This window comes from Podarcis gaigeae (genome assembly GCF_964106915.1).
Source record: "Podarcis gaigeae genome assembly, chromosome: 2".
Taxonomy (NCBI): Eukaryota; Metazoa; Chordata; class Lepidosauria; order Squamata; family Lacertidae; genus Podarcis; species Podarcis gaigeae.
In genome coordinates, this window is record NC_139679.1 from 112,497,810 (window position 1) to 112,515,609 (window position 17,800).

The 17,800-nt window shown below is 49.6% G+C and overlaps 2 protein-coding genes across 3 annotated transcripts in view; both read left to right on the forward strand.

Moving 5' to 3' along the window:
* Window positions 1–17,800, forward strand: part of MPIG6B (megakaryocyte and platelet inhibitory receptor G6b) — a 158,935-nt gene that overhangs the window by 88,637 nt on the left and 52,498 nt on the right. The window lies entirely within an intron of this gene.
* The window catches only part of DDAH2 (DDAH family member 2, ADMA-independent), a 37,235-nt gene continuing 22,445 nt past the window's right edge, over window positions 3,011–17,800 (forward strand). The window contains exon 1 of one of the 2 annotated variants that reach the window (XM_083725007.1): window positions 3,011–3,418. Coding sequence is in view for 1 of the 2 variants with exons in the window: in XM_083725006.1 (XP_083581132.1) it covers window positions 7,805–7,810 (6 nt within the window). In the remaining variant the exon portion in view is untranslated. Of the gene's footprint in view, window positions 3,419–7,665; window positions 7,811–17,800 lie in introns of those variants that run through there. The other variant, XM_083725006.1, reaches the window with a different exon arrangement.

The following is a 17,800-nucleotide window of genomic DNA, read 5'->3' on the forward strand; positions in this document are numbered from 1 at the left end:
CAGGGAATCAAACTGGGCACAATATTCCAGCATGCATAAGCGCACTGAGACAACCAGCTACACAAAGTAAAGGAAGAAGGGAAAGCACAACCAGCTGGTAGTTACACAATGCAGAGGCACAAGCCCATCTTGCAGAAGAGAGCCGAGCCTGAAGACGACACATTACACCCACAAAAAAGGGGGCTGGTGGCAAATCAGAAAACACACAGATGGCTTGAACAGACACTCTGATAACATAAACAGTAAAACACAAGCTGACTGATAAGTACGTTCCCTCCTTCCTGCCTGTCTCCGGGAGCTAAGCCCACACATGTTCTGATCCACAGAATGTGAGGAGCCCCACAAGTGCAGAAGTGTCACCTTGTCACCTTGGTTTCCACAGAGATGAGCTTGGCAGAGGACCTGGGTATCATGCTCACGTTTTTGGGACGCCATGTTGTTCTCTGGATAAGAGCAATAGAGAGACGGAGCAATGAGGTGCCGTAGCAGAGACAGGGCCACATGACTGATGTGAAGCACCTTAAGACACCACAGAGGTCACCTGCAGATTGTCGGGATAACTTTAGGTTTGTGCAATCAAAGTGGGCAGAAAGGCTTTTGCACTCAGCCTTTTCTTTTTCCTTAAAAAAATGGACTTTTGCAGTTAGGAAAGTAGCAGGGAAATGCACTGAAAAGCAACGCAGTGTATCTCCAACTTGGGTCCCTAGCTGCTGTTGGACTCCAACTCCCATCATCCCTAGATTAGAAGGACCAGTGGTCAGGGATGATGGGAGTTGTAGTCCAACAACTGCTAGGGACCTAAGTTGGAGAAACAGGAAGACGGGTAAACGCCATTCAAGCCAACCAGGATGGATGGATGCTCAGAAATACAAGTCATCTGGCATCACTAACGGCTGCAATTTCTTCTACTAGGAAACACACTGATGATGCCCATCATGTTTATTTAAAATGTTAAGGTAAAGGTAAAGGGACCCCTGACCATTAGGTCCAGTTGTGGCTGACTCTGGGGTTGCGGCGCTCATCTCACTTTATTGGCCGATGGAGCCCGCATACAGCTTCCGGGTCATGTGGCCAGCATGACTAAGCAGCAAGACATGAGCAGCGCACGGAAACGCCGCTTACCTTCCCGCCGGAGTGGTACCTATTTATCTACTTGCAATTTGACGTGCTTTCGAATTGCTAGGTGGGCAGGAGCAGGGACTGAGCAACGGGAGCTCACCATGTTGCGGGGATTCGGACCGCCGGCAATCTGATCGGCAAGTCCTAGGCTCTGTGGTTCAACCCCACAGCGTCACCCACATCCCTCATTTATCCACCAGCGTCCCTCATTTATCCATGCGGAAAATGGCAGTGCCGATATTCTCCATGAACTGTGGTAAATATTGTCCTCCGTAGTCAGTTCACCACATTCCACTTCCCACCCTCACAGACATTTCGATATTCGCCTCTGGCCCACATTTAGGCCAGGCGACAAGGGCACGGCATTCCCACTGGGATAACATTTCACCCAGCATGTTCATTGCAAAAGAATCTCAAGACTTCAGTTCTCACAATGTGGTTTTATTCTAGACTTCTAAGTCTGCCTATAAAGCCTTGTGGAGGCCTTTCCAAAGGGAGAAAGATAGGCCGATATTGGCCCATGCTGGTGTCCCATTCTCAAACTGGAAATTTGTTTACTGTGAGAACGGAGAAACATGTCCGTTCCTGTGGAGGTGAGTGATGAAGACCCTTACTAGCAAAACATTGTCTGTGTGCCTATAGTGTGTGCGATGAAGTTAAGTGTGTTTAAGCACCCCTGAGAATCATATCAACATACCTCTGTTTCTCCTTCTGGCTATACAACCTTGCTTGTGCTGCAGTTTTCAAGCTGCAGACCAAGCCCATTCAGCTCATTACGTGGTAGTGTAGCTATGTGACATGGTTGCCCATGGGAGGTGAGATACTTGGGCCTCGGTCCTGGAGCCACAAAGGCCGGAGGACCCGATGGAGGAGAGGGTGAAAGAGCTCTTTAACTCCAAAGTACTTAATTCGTTCCGGAGGTCCATTCTTAACCTGAAACTGTTCTTAACCTGAAGCACCACTTTAGCTAATGGGGCCTCCTGCTCCTGCCACGCCGCCAGAGCACAATTTCTGTTCTCATCCTGAAGCAAAGTTCTTAACCTGAAGCACTATTTCTGGGTTAGCGGAGTCTGTAACCTGAAGCGTATGTAACCCAAGGTACCACTGTACTAATGGATTACCTGACATCTAAAAGGTAATAATAACAAAGGTGCCAGGTGAGTTTGGTGTGGGATACTTTGAGAGCTGAGATGCTAACGCTTAAAGGAGGTCCTTTAGAAACCTTTTGCTCCAGTCTGTTTAGGACTTCATGTTACAACTGGAAGCATCAGAAAGCATCAACTTTCCAGAAACAACCCCCCCCCCCCAAAATTCCAACATCCTAAAAACACTAACCTCCCAAGGTAAGAGAGCAGCTCTCTCCCTTTAACAACCCTAAACACATCATAATATCCTTATCCCAAGGGACCAATTTTCCCCTCCAAGTCAGGGACACACAGCTCAGCACTGCCATTTGTTTCCAATGCCAAGCCCAGAATACCTGCCACGATAAAGACACACAGAAGCATGTGCAGAGTGCATTTTCCCCAACCTACCGACAAATCTTAGCTAGTTGTTGGGGTGACAGGGTCGAACAGGAGTGTAAATCCCTGCCTGCGCAGCTCAGAGCGGTATATAAATTCTGTAAGATGAAATAGTTCTGTGCAACTGGAAGGCTCGCTGCGTCCCACGAAAAGGACGCATAGCATCCCATTTCTAAGCAGAAAGCCAGGCGGTAAAAACTTAATTAAGCACGGAAAGAGGGTGTGGCTCCAAGGGAAGGGGTAATATACACATTAAACCACAAGGAGTCTAGTGTGACAAAAGAATTCTCCACGCCCTACTCGCCCCCCCCCCCCAATCTCAGCTCCACTCCATCTAACAATTATCAATATTGTCCACTTTTTGGATCGAGTCCACCGGGAGCAAAGAGCTGGAGCAGGAAGGTAGGGAAGAACTGGCGGGGGTGGGAGTCGGCGCTTGCTTTTAACCCCTCGGGAGGGGAGGGGCGTCCCGGAGCCCCGCCCCAGCCTCGAGACAATGAGATCCCAGCCCCGCGCTGCGCTAGCAATGGCGAAGTCGGCGCCGCGCCCCCCGCCCAGCCGCGGCCGCTTTCGGGGGTGACGGAGCCCAGCCGGGACCCCTCTCCTCCGCCCCCCCTGCTCCCCGCTCCCGCCGAGAAAACCCCGGGCTGTGATCGCCTTCCTGCCTGCCCGCCCCGCTTCCCGAGGCGAGAGAGCGGCGGCGCCCTCCCGCTTCCCCCCACCCCATACATTCTCCGGCGAGAAGGCGCCTGGTGGATGGAAGCGCCCTGCGAGAGGTGAGAGGGGCACGGGAGGGCCGGGGTGGTTTCTTTTTGGGTGGATGGGGGGCGCTGGCTGAGCTAGGACGCCTGGGTTCCTTAGGCGAAGGGGATCTAGCAGGCTGGATGTCAAAAGAGGTGTCTCTGGGATGGAGGACTTCTAGGTCCCACCCCTTCCACGGGGTCTGGTAGGATAGGTCATAGCAGGGGTGGTGGTGGTGTCTATTCCCAATTTTGTTTGGCTTGGGAGGGGGCTCTAGGACCTAGGTGGGAGGGACTCGGGACGCCTGGGTCCTTTGGACAGTTTGGGGGCTCTGGGGGTGCGCAGCTAGCAGGAGGTTAGAGCAAGGGGACTTGGGAGGAGGAGTGGGGTCAGTCGGACCCACGGTCGGCGGTGGGGAGGGGAGGGGAGGGCTGACTTGCTGTTCTTGGGTTTCCATCTCCTGGGAGATGGGTGTGCAAGTCAGCCCACAGAACAAGAGGAAGCCGAGGCTCCTCTGGGTGGGAGAGGCTCGTGGGGGTGTGGCTTTTTTGGGTGGGTGGGTGGAGATCGAGAGCCAAGAGTCCTGGTTTCTACTGGTCCGGGACTGGGACTGCAGGTGGCGGCACACGGAGGATTGGAACCAGTTCCTGGAGGAGGAGGCGTCGTCTAAGCGCACTGGGAAGGGGGAAGCAGGAACAGGGACCCTTTGGGAAATCACAGGTATGGTTCGTACCTGGTTGGAGAAGAGTGCCAGACAGGGCACAGCACAACCAAATCCACCTGTTTAATTAGAGAGGCATGGGGCGAATTCCAGAGGGGCTTCAGCTGCCTTGGTGAAACCCAGGAGTCCTGGCTTTTGCCCGCCAGGTCCTCCCAGCCTCCTCCAGATGTTTTCCTTTGGCCTTCTGCCAGCTTCTTCCCCAGACTTTGTGACACTTAAAAAAACAACAACAACTGAGAGTTTCTTGTTGACCAGGATTCCTGGGTTCCTTTTTCGGCAGGAGTGCCAAGAAAACTTTTTTAAAGTTGTGGGGCGTTGCAGAGTTGCTGAAATTGCTGTGTTCTGGGGTTGTGGGGAGAAGGAAAGAAGCGTGGAGTCCTGGGCGGATGGTGTTGCACATAGTGCTTGATTTCCCCCAAAAACCATTCACGCAGTTGGTTGGGTTAGGCTGTGGCGATGCAGTGATGCACTGCCAACGCACCCTAGATTTTCTGCTGAGAGTGGGCTTTGCCAGCCAGCCTGGTGCTCTCTGACCCCTGGAGGTCATCAGCTGGGTGGAGACTGGGATAGAAGGTTCTGAGCTAGCTTGGTGGGGAGAGGCTGCAGCTCAGTGGAAGGAAAATGTGCTCCCGCATCCAGGTCCAATTCCTGGAAGACTCCCGTCTAACATCCTGCCAGCCAGAACGGGTAGCACATAAGAATATAGGAAGCTGCCCTAGATTTCATCCGACTGTTGGTCCATCTAGCTCCACACCCTCTTACACTGACTGGCAGCAGCCCTCCCAGGTTCCAGCAGAGCTCTCTCCCATCTCCTACCTGGAGATGTCTGGGATTGAACCTGGGACCTTCTGCTTGCAAGGCAGATTCTCTGCCGCCGAACCACAGCCCTGCCCTGGCTCTTCCTAGCACTGAGCTGGCTGTCAATGGTATACGACGCTTCCGATGCTCCTTCCTGAATCTTTCCCTCTGGGATCCTGCTGGTTCCAGGGTGAGCTTTCTCACCTTAATGGTGTTCTCTATCATAGCGGCTGCTGAAGCGGGGAGTAAAGAGGCTGAATGCTTGTGTTTCATGGGCTCTTCTTTTCTCCTTGTTATTTATTGAAATATTTGGCACGGTAGGAATGTATTGATCTCAGTGGGTAAAAAGTTTGTAGCTTGGCAAATTGATTTTCCAAATAATATATGGATACTGGGCTTTTTTGTATTCTGCTTATTAGTGAAGGTGGCTATTCTGTACCTACTTACCTGGGGCGTGGTTGTACACAGGGGGCGGGCATGCAAGGGAGCAGTGCCTGTCCTGTCGGTGAAGTGTGACCCCGGGTCTCAGCTTCCTTAAATAAATGTTTCCAGCATTTTTAGAACCTGTGATAGGAGACAAAATGCATAGACGCTCTTCTGTTTTTTTGTGTGTGAAAAGAATTGCCTGCTCTTCCTCCTTCTGTGTTTTATTTTGCCCCCCCCCCCCCCCCGGAAAAATTTGGCATCTCCCACCCTGGGAAAAAGTCCTGTGGTGCCCATGACTGTGGGTTAGTTCCACTTGCATCAGTGGGGCTTACTGTTTAGAAGGCATGTATGGGACATGGGTGGCGCTGTGGGTTAAACCACAGAGCCTAGGACTTGCCAATCAGAAGGTCGGCGGTTCAAATCCCCATGACGGGGTGAGCTCCCGTTGCTCGGTCCCAGCTCCTGCCAACCTAGCAGTTCGAAAGCACGTCAAAGTGCAAGTAGATAAATAGGTACCACTCCAGCGGGAAGGTAAACGGCGTTTCCATGTGCTGCTCTGCTTCGCCAGAAGCGGCTTAGTCATGCTGGCCACATGACCCGGAAGCTGTACGCTGGCTCCCTCGGCCAATAAAGCGAGATGAGCGCCGCAACCCCAGAGTCAGCCACGACTGGACCTAATGGTCAGGGGTCCCTTTACCTTTTTTATAGGGTTGCCCTGTTAATTATGTCAATATTGTTAGAAATTCATGTATATAAGCTAGGCGCCAAATGGCTCCTGAAAGCAAGGTTTCAGTTGCCAAAACTTGAATGTCTCGCTGCCATTTTTCGGCAAGATGGCTCTGAAGTCTTATTTTTCAAATGATGGGCTGACTGTGATTGATTAAGCATCCAGCTAGTTCAGATGACAACCTTGAAGCTAGGTTAAGAACTTTGAGAACTTAAAGAAGAAAAGTCGCTTGATCCAGGGACAATCCACATATTTATTGACCTGTTCTGACCTCTTTTTCTCCTGCTCAGGCTGCACAGAAAAAGCAATTTGGTTCCGGAAATTCATTTCGATTGTGCAGATAAGTTGTAACTGATAGAATTCTACAGGGTGTAGGATTAGTGTGTGAAAACAGTGCAGGTTCAAGGATCCCCAGATGGTGGGGACATCAGGTGGTTGAAAGCCAAGTGAAATATGTTTGGGAAGAGAAATTGCTTCACATGTCAGTGTGGTGGTTAGAGCAAGCATGGGGAATCCTGTGGCTGATGTTGCCTCATGTGGCCAGGAACCTGTCTCAATGGCTTTGGACCAGCCACTCACTTGCTCTCTCAGCCCTAGCCTGCCCTACAGGGCTGTTGTGATGCTGAAGTGAGAGGTGAGGGGAAAAACTATTATACCGTATCTTTCGCTCCATAAGACGCACTTTTCTCCTCCTAAAAAGTAAGGGGAAATGTCTGTGCGTCTTATGGAGCAAATGCGTGGTCCCTGGAGCCGAATTGCCCAGGGGCAAAAAGCAGATTGTGTTCTTTTTTTAAAAAAAAAGAGGGAAGGGGGTGTTGAAACAAAGCCGCTGAGCAGCTGATCAGCAAGCGATCGGGAGGAAGATAAGGGACTCTAGTGATAAAGGAGGCTGCCTGGGAGGGGGGAGGTAAAAGCACATGGATCCTCAGGATTTTTGCATTGGGTCACCCCAAATTCACCATCAGATCACATAGCATGTCCATGGCTACAGCCTGCACCAAAAAACACACACATCCACTGTTTCGTGGGGCCGCAATGGCACAAAAACTTGGTTACAAAGCACGGATCCACATGGATCTTCGGGATTTTTGCGTTGGGTCACCCCAAATTCACCATCAGATCACATAGCATGTCTGTGGCCACAGCATGAACCACAAAAATCATACATCCACTGTTTCATTCAGAATATTTTTTTTCTTGTTTTCCTCCTCTAAAAATTAGGCACGTCTTATGGTCAGGTGAGTCTTATGGAGCGAAAAATACGGTACGTTGCCTTGAGCTCCTTGGAGGAAAAGCAAGATACAAATGCCGTAAGCATATATATAACTTACTTTGGGCTCAGTTTTGTCTTTGATACCAATTTACAGTGTTGGGTCTAGACTCGGGTGAAGCCCTGACAGGTGTGTTGGGCAGAAAACATTCCTAGTTAGAGGTGCCTCTCTGTGTTCATTTGTGGATATACAATTAAAGGCTGCCAACTTTGCTCTTGAAGTTTCCTCCCTAGGCTTCCCAAGATTTTTAAACAGATTTTTGGCAATGGGTGGGACGGTTCTCGAGGCCAGCTGTGGAGTTGACTGTACTCAAGAGTTCAAGAAGCAGAGGAGGAGTGCAGTAAGTCCCGAGTTTATTACTTGTGTTCCCACATCATCAATTCCTTTCCCTTCCTCCTGGCCAGAACTAAACCAAACCAATAAAAAGAATCCGTTCGATCGGGATCAGCCTTTTCTTTGGAGAGAGGAAGGAATTGGGATGCAGGTATGTCACGGCCAACTCCAGTTCTTGTCTCAGACAGCAGAGAAACAAAATAATGAATTTGCAGGTCAGGAGGCAAAATGGGGAGGGAAGGAACCGCTGCCGAAATGTGTTCTTTAAGGAAGTGGCAAATACATATTTCTTTTCTTGACAAGGCTTATATTCAGCCCAGAGGCCCTTTCCTGGTTTTTCTCGCTCTGTGTTGCATTTTTGCTGTTCGTTCTCTGATTGCTTTTGTGTTTTATGATTCCTGTTGGGGAAAGGGCGTGTTGATATGTGCGTCCAGGGAGACTGGCTTTGAGCTGCTTGGCTGTTGGTTAGCAAAACTGCTTCTTGATAAACTTGGGTGTGTGTGTGTGTCACACACTGAGACAGAGAATGTAGAGTCTACCTCAGGGACAAGTAATTCCAGCTGGCTCGTGCCGGGAATCTCTGTGGGCTTGAAGGTTTTGATAGGGGATGTGCGCGGGAAGCGGAAGTGAGCTCTTTCACGGCTCCCACTTAAGACAATCTCTCTTTTTCTCGCCGGGTTTTTTTGCCCACCCCAATTTGCCCTCTGTCCAAGCATTCTGCAGTTCTGTTCACCCTGGCAAGTCTGCCGCTGACTTCTGGCAAGCGTGACGGGAGGAGGGCCTTCCTCCCGACTTGGAAGGTGGGCCAGGATCCTTCTGGCCATTGTGTAGCGCTCTCTGTCACCCCTCAGCTTCACATTTGGGAGGAAAGAGCGGGTGTTGTCTGGTAGCTGTGTGGAAAGGCAGAGCAGGGATGTGGAGCCTGTGGCCTTGCAGATGGCATTGGCCTGCAACTTCCATCCAGAAAAGCTATTCACCACATGGCTCCTGGACCCTGGGATACGGGTTCAAAAAGAGAATGGCTAGTCACCTTTTTTCTCATTACAGCAACACTTTCTATTCATTTTTTTGGAAATGCATGAACTATGACACTATTATCATCAGTGACACGTTGTTAATATCACATTTTTAATAGCAATTCTTAATTGGACGCCGCAAATGTAATTGGGGTTCAGCCTCTGCCGTTGTGGCCAAAATCAGTAACAATAATTTTTGTTACAGATAGGTAGCCGTGTTGGTCTGCCATAGTCAAAACAAAACAAAAAAATCCTTCCAGTAGCACCTTAAAGACCAACTAAGTCAGTTCTTGGTATGAGCTTTCGTGTGCATGCACACTTCAGCTCATACCAATAATTTTTGTGTGTAATATATGTTATATAACGTACCACCGTACCTTGGAAGCCAAACAGAATCCATCCGGAAGTCTGTTTGACTTCAAAAACATTTGACTTCCAAGGCGCGGCTTCCAATTGGCTGCAGGAGCTTCCTGCAGCCAATCGGAAGCCGCAGAAGCCCCACCAGACATTCGGCTTTCAAAAGAACGTTTGAAAACTGGAACACTCACTCACGGTTTTTGATCGTTCAGGAGCCAGAACGTTCGACTCTCAAGGTGTTTGGGAGCCAAAGTATGACTGTATTGTGCTAGATTTGAACTTGAATCTTGAATCTCGGTTACCATACGTGGCGCCTAGACTTCTCAAATTGCTTGCATTCAGACGATTCCCCGTCGCAAAATGCACCTGGCTCCCTGCTGATTTTGAATGCTGCTCCCATCACCCTCAACCGTTGACCAACTTAAGGGGGGGGTGCACCATGTCCTCATCCCTGCTGTAGGACCTTGGCCACGCAGAACCCAACTAGGGGGAATGGCTTTGTAGCTCAGCGCTGGACCGTCTACATGAGGAAGCTCCCAGGTTCAGGCCCCAGCGTCTACAGGAGAGAGTGATGCCCATAACTCTGGGGCTCTGCTGCCAGTCAGTCAGGACAATACTGAGTTTGGTAAGCCAGTTGAGTAATTGTAAGATCTTAAAAAGCAGAGACATCACCTTGCCAACAAAGGTCCGTATAGTTAAAACTATAGTTTTCCCAGTAGTGATGTATAGAAGTGAGAGCTGGACCATAAAGAAGGCTGATCGCCAAAAAATTGATGCTTTTGAATTATGGTGCTGGAGGAGACTCTTGAGAGTCCCATGGACTGCAAGAAGATCAAGCCTATCCATTCTGAAGGAAATCAGCCCTGAGTGCTCACTGGAAGGACAGATCCTGAAGCTGAGGCTCCAATACTTTGGCCACCTCATGAGAAGAGAAGACTCTCTGGAAAGATGTTGGGAAAGATGGAGGGCACAAGGAGAAGGGGACGACAGAGGATAAGATGGTTGGACAGTGCTCTCAAAGCTACGAACATGAGTTTAACCAAACTGTGGGAGGCAGTGGAAGACAGGAGTGCCTGGCGTGCTCTGGTCCAGGGGGTCACGAAGAGTTGGACACGACTAAATGACTAAACAACAACAAGACCATTTCCTATGTCTGTTCCTCTAGGCAATGCCAACCTTTTTTTGAACAAAATCTCCATGCGGAATCTCCATGCTGCATTTGGTGCAGGTTCTTGAAGGGGCAACAGAGCCCAGCTGACTAGCTGCCCCACATTTCCTTTTCTTGAGGAAAGCAGGGGGTGGGATGGGTTGCCCAGGGAGGGGGGGGAGAGGCTGGGGAAAAGTGACTGCAGTATAGTGGTACCTCGAAAATCGAACGGAATGCGTTCCGGAGGTCGCATGTTCGGAAACCAAGATGCGGCTTCTGATTGGCTGCAGGAAGCTTCTGCAGCGAATTGGAAGCCACATCAGACGTTCATGTTCCAAAGAACGTTTGCAAACCGGAGCACTCACTTCCAGGTTTGTGGTGTTCGGAAGCCAAAATGCCTGAGTACCAAGGCATTCGCAAACCAAGGTACGGCTGTATTTCATTTGGTCAGCAAGGCGAGACTGAGATTGAAGACCCCCTGTTCTTTCCATCTCATCTTACCGCATCAGGGAAAAGAGAGGGAGGGGGGCTGAACATCTGTCCTGCTGCCAACCCTTTGGAGTAGCACATCACTTTGGGCATTTGGCTCTTAGGACTCCCAGTTGCGCCAGCAACCAAATTTGGACTCCAGTCCAGGCCCTGCCCGCAGGTAATGTGGGGAATAACTTCCATTCAACATGTTGTTGTTGTTGTTTAGTCGTGTCTGTCTCTTCGTGACCCCATGGACCAGAGCACGCCAGGCACTCCTGTCTTCCACTGCCTCCCGCAGTTTGGTCAAACTCATGCTGGTAGCTTCGAGAACACTGTCCAACCATCTCGTCCTCTTTTGTCTCCTTCTCCTTGTGCCCTCCTTCTTTCCCAACATCAGGGTCTTTTCCAGGGAGTCTTCTCTTCTCATGAGGTGGCCAAAGTATTGGAGCCTCAGCTTCAGGATCTGTCCTTCCAGTGAGCACTCAGGGCTGATTTCCTTCAGAATGGATCGGTTTGATCTTCTTGCAGTCCATGGGACTCTCAAGAGTCTCCTCCAGCACCATAATTCAAAAGCATCAATTCTTTGGCGATCAGCCTTCTTTATGGTCCAGCTCACACTTCCATACATCATTACTGGGAAAACCATAGTTTTAACTATACGGACCTTTGTTGGCAAGGTGATGGCTCTGCTTTTTAAGATGCTGTCTAGGTTTGTCATTCAACATGTGTCTGAGTAAACATAGGTTTGGTGGTTCTTTCAGTTTGGCTTTTCTTGCATCCAAACAGAATGCTAATTTATATCGCAACAGATTTATTGCTGTTGCTAGAACAGTAATTTTTATCCTGCTTTTCTTCCAGGGAGCTCAATGTGAGGAGCATAGCTTCTGCCACCTCTGGTTTTAGCACCAAACCTCTTGGGTGTGTTAATGGCTCAATGACATCCGGGGAGCTTCCAAAATGAGCAGCGATTTGACCCTGGAATATCCCTGGGCCTAGTCTGGCATTCGCATCACTGTGACACACAGCCTCTCAAGCATATTGTATTATTTTTCAGGAATTGTAACATGAGACCTGCTTAATTTTTGATCGACATGCCGCTGCCCTGCTGCTTTTTGTGTGTAGAGTTAACAAACACCAAGAAGGGCACGGCTGCTGTGTGGCAGGAGGGAATCTTGACAGATTCAGCTTGCCCACATCTATACATTTACAGCTCTGCCTTAAGAATCGTGGCTACTCCCAAAGAATCCTGGGAGCTGTAGTTTATGAAGGATGCTCCGGGTTGCTTAGAGAACCCTATTCCTCACCCGGAGCTGCAATTCCCAGAGTTCCCTGGGAAGAGGGATTGGACTGTTAAACCACTCTGCGAATTGTGGCTCTGTGAGGGGAACAGAGGTCTTCTTGCAACTCTCAGCTCCCTTGACAAAGTAAAGGTAAAGGTAAAGGGACCCCTGACCATTAGGTCCACTTGTGACCGACTGGGGTTGTGGTGCTCATCTCGCTTTATCGGCCAAGGGAGCCGGCGTACAGCTTCCAGGTCATGTGGCCAGCATGAGTACCAGAGCAGCACACGGAAACACCGTTTACCTTCCCGCCGGAGCGGTACCTATTTATCTACTTGCAATTTGACGTGCTTTCAAACTGCTAGGTTGGCAGGAGCAGGGACCGAGCAACGGGAGCTCACCCCGTCGCGGGGATTCGAACCACCAACCTTCTGATCTGCAAGTCCTAGGCTCTGTGGTTTAACCCACAGCGCCACCCGCATCCCTTCTTGACAGAGTACAGCTCCCATAATTCTTTGGAGGAAGCCATGACAGTTTAAAGTGGTATCGTAGTGTTTTAAATATGCGGTGGCCCTGCTCAATTTATTTCTATGCCATACAAACTCTGTTTAAATATCTCCAATGAAGGAGAGTCTGCTCTTGCCATCAGAACATTCTTCCCAGCGTTTAGCTGTCATTTGACTCTTGTCTGTTTGGATCCTACCCTTTGGGACAACAGAAAACTACTGGAAAGGCGTAGATGAGTGCAGAGCAACTGCTTTGCATCCAGAAGGCGTCAGTGCTTGGCTTCCAACATCTCCTGATAGGGCAGGGAAAAGACTCCCTGTCTGAAACTCTGGAGAGCCGCTCCTTTCATAACAGAAGACCCAGGTGGACGGAGCCAGGATTGGCAGCTTCCTGCAAACATCACAGATGTCATCAAAAGCAGTACGGAAGAATCATCAAAGGGACTGGACTTGCTTCTCAACAATGAAGAAGAAGAAGAAGAGTTTGGATTTGATATCCCGCCTTTCACTCCCCTTCAGGAGTCTCAAAGCGGCTAACATTCTCCTTTCCCTTCCTCCCCCACAACAAACACTCTGTGAGGTGAGTGGGGCTGAGAGACTTTAAAGAAGTGTGACTAGCCCAAGGTCACCCAGCAGCTGCCTGTGGAGGAGCGGGGAAGCGAACCCGGTTCACCAGATTACGAGTCCACCGCTCTTAACCACTACACCACACTGGATCTCACTGCGCAGGCACAGCATGGAAACCTCCTTGAGGGATAACCGAAAGCTTAATGCCTGAATCTCTGCTGGAAGAGTGTCCCACCAACCCCAAAGGCCTGCTTTCTGGTTGCTTGCCCACAGGAAAGAGATTCTCCCTTTGGCAAGGGAGAAAACTATTTCCTGTGTCTGCTGCACAAATATTCCCCTAGAGCAGTTGCCCCAAGGAGCCTGGAGAGTTCGTTTTGCTATAGCTTGTAAGGTTTGGGTGTGTGGCGGCGGAGGAGAAGGCGGAGGCCCTCGAGACCACCTTCTGGGTATCTCTGCTGCTTGCAAATCCCATTGTTTTCCTTTGCCTCTGCCTCTCTCTTCTCTCCCCCCCCCCCTTTATCCCTCCGACATGAATTTAAACAGAAACATGTGTTGCATTTTTTTCGCCTTAGCGCATCCTGGCTGCTCCCCTTGGCTTGCAAGGCCTTTCCCTGTGGGGTCCTGGTTTCCTTTGGCTAAATGCCCCCAGCTGCAAGACTGGCCTCCATTAGTGACCCTCGCTGACCTCGGCTGGTGACTTCGCTGTCCCAGCCTGTGAGGAGGAAAGGGTCTCTCCCTCTGTGTGTGTATATGTGGGGATTTCTGGGTGAGGCAGGGGGTTCCTCACCCTCCCCTTTTCCTGCTGAGAACCGCTTCTTGGCCAGAACAACCCTAGCAACAAAGGAAGCGCTGTTTGTTGCTGCATTTTGACCGGAATGAGCCGCACGAGATAAGGGTTGTGTTAACATCGGCTCGCTCAGAGTCTGCTTCCTCCAATCTCTTAAGATTAACAGCAAACGGGCCTCTGGTCCATAACCGCCATCTGTGCGATGGGGTTCACGGGAAGGTGGGGCCGAAATTAAGAAGGATGGAAAACCTGGGAGGACCAAACAGGGTGGGGGAATGCCAAAGCAATAACACAGTATAGCAGGGGTTAGGAGCATAGAATTGTAGGGCTGGAAGGGACTATCTCCCACTTGGACTACTACAATGCACTCTACGTGGGGCTACCTTTGAAGGTGACCCGGAAACTACAACTAATCCAGAACGCGGAAGCCAGACTGGTGACTGGGAGCGGCCGCCGAGACCATATAACACCGGTCTTGAAAGACCTACATTGGCTCCCAGTACGTTTCAGAGCACAAAGGGTTGGTGCTGACCTTTAAAGCCCTAAACGGCCTTGGTCCAGTATATCTGAAGGAGCGTCTCCACCCCCATCATTCTACCCGGACACTGAGGTCCAATTCTGAGGGCCTTCTGGCGGTTCCCTCACTGCGAGAAGCCAAGTTAGAGGGAACCAGGCAGAAGGCCTTCTCGGTAGTGGCACCCGCCCTGTGGAACGCCCTCCCAGCAGATGTCAAAGAGAACAACTACCTGACTTTTAGAAGATATCTGAAGGCAGCCCTGTTCAGGGAAGCTTTTAATCTTTGATGTATTATAGTATTATAATATTTTATTGGAAGCTGCCCAGAGTGGCTAGGGAAGCCCAACCAGATGGGCGGGGTATAAATAATAAATTATTATTATTATTATTATTATTATTATTATTATTATTATTATTATTATTTATTATTACTACTACTACTACTGCTGCTGCTGCTGCTGCTGCTGCTATGAGCGTTATCTGGTCCAACCCCCTGCAATGTACGAATCTTTTGCCCAATGTAGAACTTGAACTCAAGACCCTGAGATCAAGAGTCTCGTGCTCTGCGGACTGAGCTATGTTTTTCCAGCCAGAGGGATGCATTCCTTTTTGGATGACCTCCCAGGGGCCACATGCCTGTAGTGGGAGGGGCCAGAAGCCAAGGGGGGTTGAACAACCCATGCTCGTTTTCATTCTCGCATTTCCCCTTCTATCCTTCAAGAAACTAATCGTTCCACTCCTAGGCCCGGGGGATGCCAGTGCTTATTGGGGTATGCCTCTCCAGTTCCTCCAGGGGGGTCTTGGTGACACAATGGGGTGCATGCTTGTGGGGTACTTTATCAAGTGTTCCCTCAAACATAGAGCTGGCCCTGATCAAAGGGAAGAAGCTTTTTCTTAAGGAAAAAAGAAACTGAGACAGATGAGGCTTTTCGTGGCAGATTCGTGCACCAAATTCTGTTCTTGCGCAACCTGACTACAGATTCCTGTCATAGTTAGCTCTACCTCTCTTTTAAATCAGAACCAGTGAAGGCGGTGAAGGTCCTGTATGAGTGTCTGGAGGTGGTTGGAGGATGGATGGTGGCTAACAGATTGAGGTTGAATCCTGACAAGACAGAAGTACTGTTTTGGGGGGACAGGGGCGGGCAGGTGTGGAGGATTCCCTGGTCCTGAATGGGGTAATTGTGCCCCTGAAGGACCAGGTGCGCAGCCTGGGTGTCATTTTGGACTCACAGCTATCCATGGAGGTGCAGGTCAATTCTGTGTCCAGGGCGGCTGTCTACCAGCTCCACCTGGTAAGCAGGCTGAGACCCTACCTGCCCGCGGACTGTCAGAGTGGTGCATGCTCTGGTTATCTCCTGCTTGGACTACTGCAATGCGCTCTATGTGGGGCTACCTTTGAAGGTGAGCCAGAAACTGCAGTTAATCCAGAATGCGGCAGGTAGACTGGTGACTGAGAGCGGCCGCTGAGAGCATATAACACCGGTCTTGAAAGACCTACATTGGCTCCCAGTATGTTTCCGAGCACAATTCAAAGTGTTGGTGCTGACCTTTTAAGACCTAAACGGCCTCGGTCCAGTATACTTGAAGGAGCGTTTCCACCCCCATCGTTCACACTGAGGTCTCCACCCCCATCGTTCAGACCGGACACTGAGGTCCAGCTCCAAGGGCCTTCTGGCGGTTCCCTCATTGCGAGAAGTGAGGTTACAGGGAACCAGGCAGAGGGTCTTCTTGGTAGTGGCGCCCACCCTGTGGAATGCCCTCCCATCAGATGTGAAGGAAACAAGCAGCTATCTTATCTTTAAAAGACATCTGAAGGCAGCCCTGTTTAGGGAAGTTTTTAATGTTTGATACTGTATTGTTTTTAACGCTCGATTGGGAGCCGCTCAGAGTGGCTGGGGAAACTCAGCCAGATGGGTGGGGTATAAATAATAATATTATGTTGTTGTTGTTGTTGTTGTTGTTAAAGCAGATCATTCTGTTACCTAAACTGCAGGGATGTGATAATGCCTCTTGTCAGGGTGGGAGAAGAGAAATGTTTTTGCATGTTGCCTAAAAGATGTACAGTGGTACCTCAGGTTACAGACTCCGCTAACCCAGAAATAGTGCTTCAGGTTAAGAACTTTGCTTCAGGATGAGAACAGAAATTGTGCTCTGGCGGCGTGGCGGCAGCAGGAGGCTCCATTAGCTAAAGTGGTGCTTCAGGTTAAGAATAGTTTCAGGTTAAGTAAGGACCTCCAGAACGAATTAAGTACTTAACCCAAGGTACCACTATAATAAAGGTGCCAGACGAGCCTCCCTGGGGAGTGCGTTCCACAAATGGGGAGCCACTGGTGGGAAAAAGGCCCATTCTTTTGTTGCCAACCCTCCAGGCCTCTTGAGGAGGAGCCACATGAAGGAGGGCCTCAGAGGAAGATCTCAGGGTCCAGGTCAATTCATAGGGAGAGAGGTGCTCCTTGAGGTATTGCAGTCTTGAGCCATTTTAGGCTTTATAGGTCAAAACCAGCACTTTGAATTGGGAAACTAATTGGCAGCCAGTGCAATCAGGCCAGGATTGGCATTATATGCTCGAATAAATTTGCCCTGGTGAGCAACCTGGCTGCCGAATTCTGCACCAGCTGAAGTTTCCAAACCATCTTCAGAGGTAGCCCTATGTATTCTTGAAGGTTCCTCACTTCTGGACTCTGAGATGGAATGGATCCTGAGCTTTCCTCTCTTTAATTTTGAGGGGAAGTAGACAATGCGGATCTGAATCACATCCTCTGGATCTGTGAATTGATGCAGTAAGCGCCTTTTCTCGGTTCATATCCTGCCTGGACTGGGCTCTTCATTAACTTCCTGGACCGTTTTGGCGTTCAACAATGGGGAGAAAAGATTCTGGAGGTGAACAGATTCAGCTACTGAGCCGCTGACACTGAGAAGCAATTAACTTGATCCACTGATCAATGTGCAGAGGCCAGGAAGGAATTAAGCAGCCAGAGAAGTCTATTCAGTTGATGAACTGGATCCTTCTGGAGTTTTCTGGGAAAATCAGTTGGGCGGGGATCCTGATTTTCGGGAGAAAATTAATTTCGAGATTTGGGGAAGCAGGTCACCAACTTGATAACTTTGTTCCCCTTTTTAACTCGGTGGTTTGAAGCCTTTGCCTCACTTATGTGTAGGGATGGTTGAACAAAACGGACACAGGATTAAGCCATCGGCCAAGGGAAACCGAATGCAAATGAAATATTCCTCAACTGAATGGAGAACCATTTTTAATATTCAGTTGGAAGCCGCCCAGAGTGGCTGGGGAAACCCAGACAGATGGGCGGACTATAATTAAAAAATACTTATTATTAATATTAATATTATGATTATTATTATTATTTGCAGCTGAATGGTATGAACAGAACTTTGCCATTTCATGAGAGAGAATATGGGTAGCACCCGGTTCTACTCAGAGTTAGACCGACTGAAATCAATAACTTCAGTTGTGCTCATGAACTTAAATTAGTGCA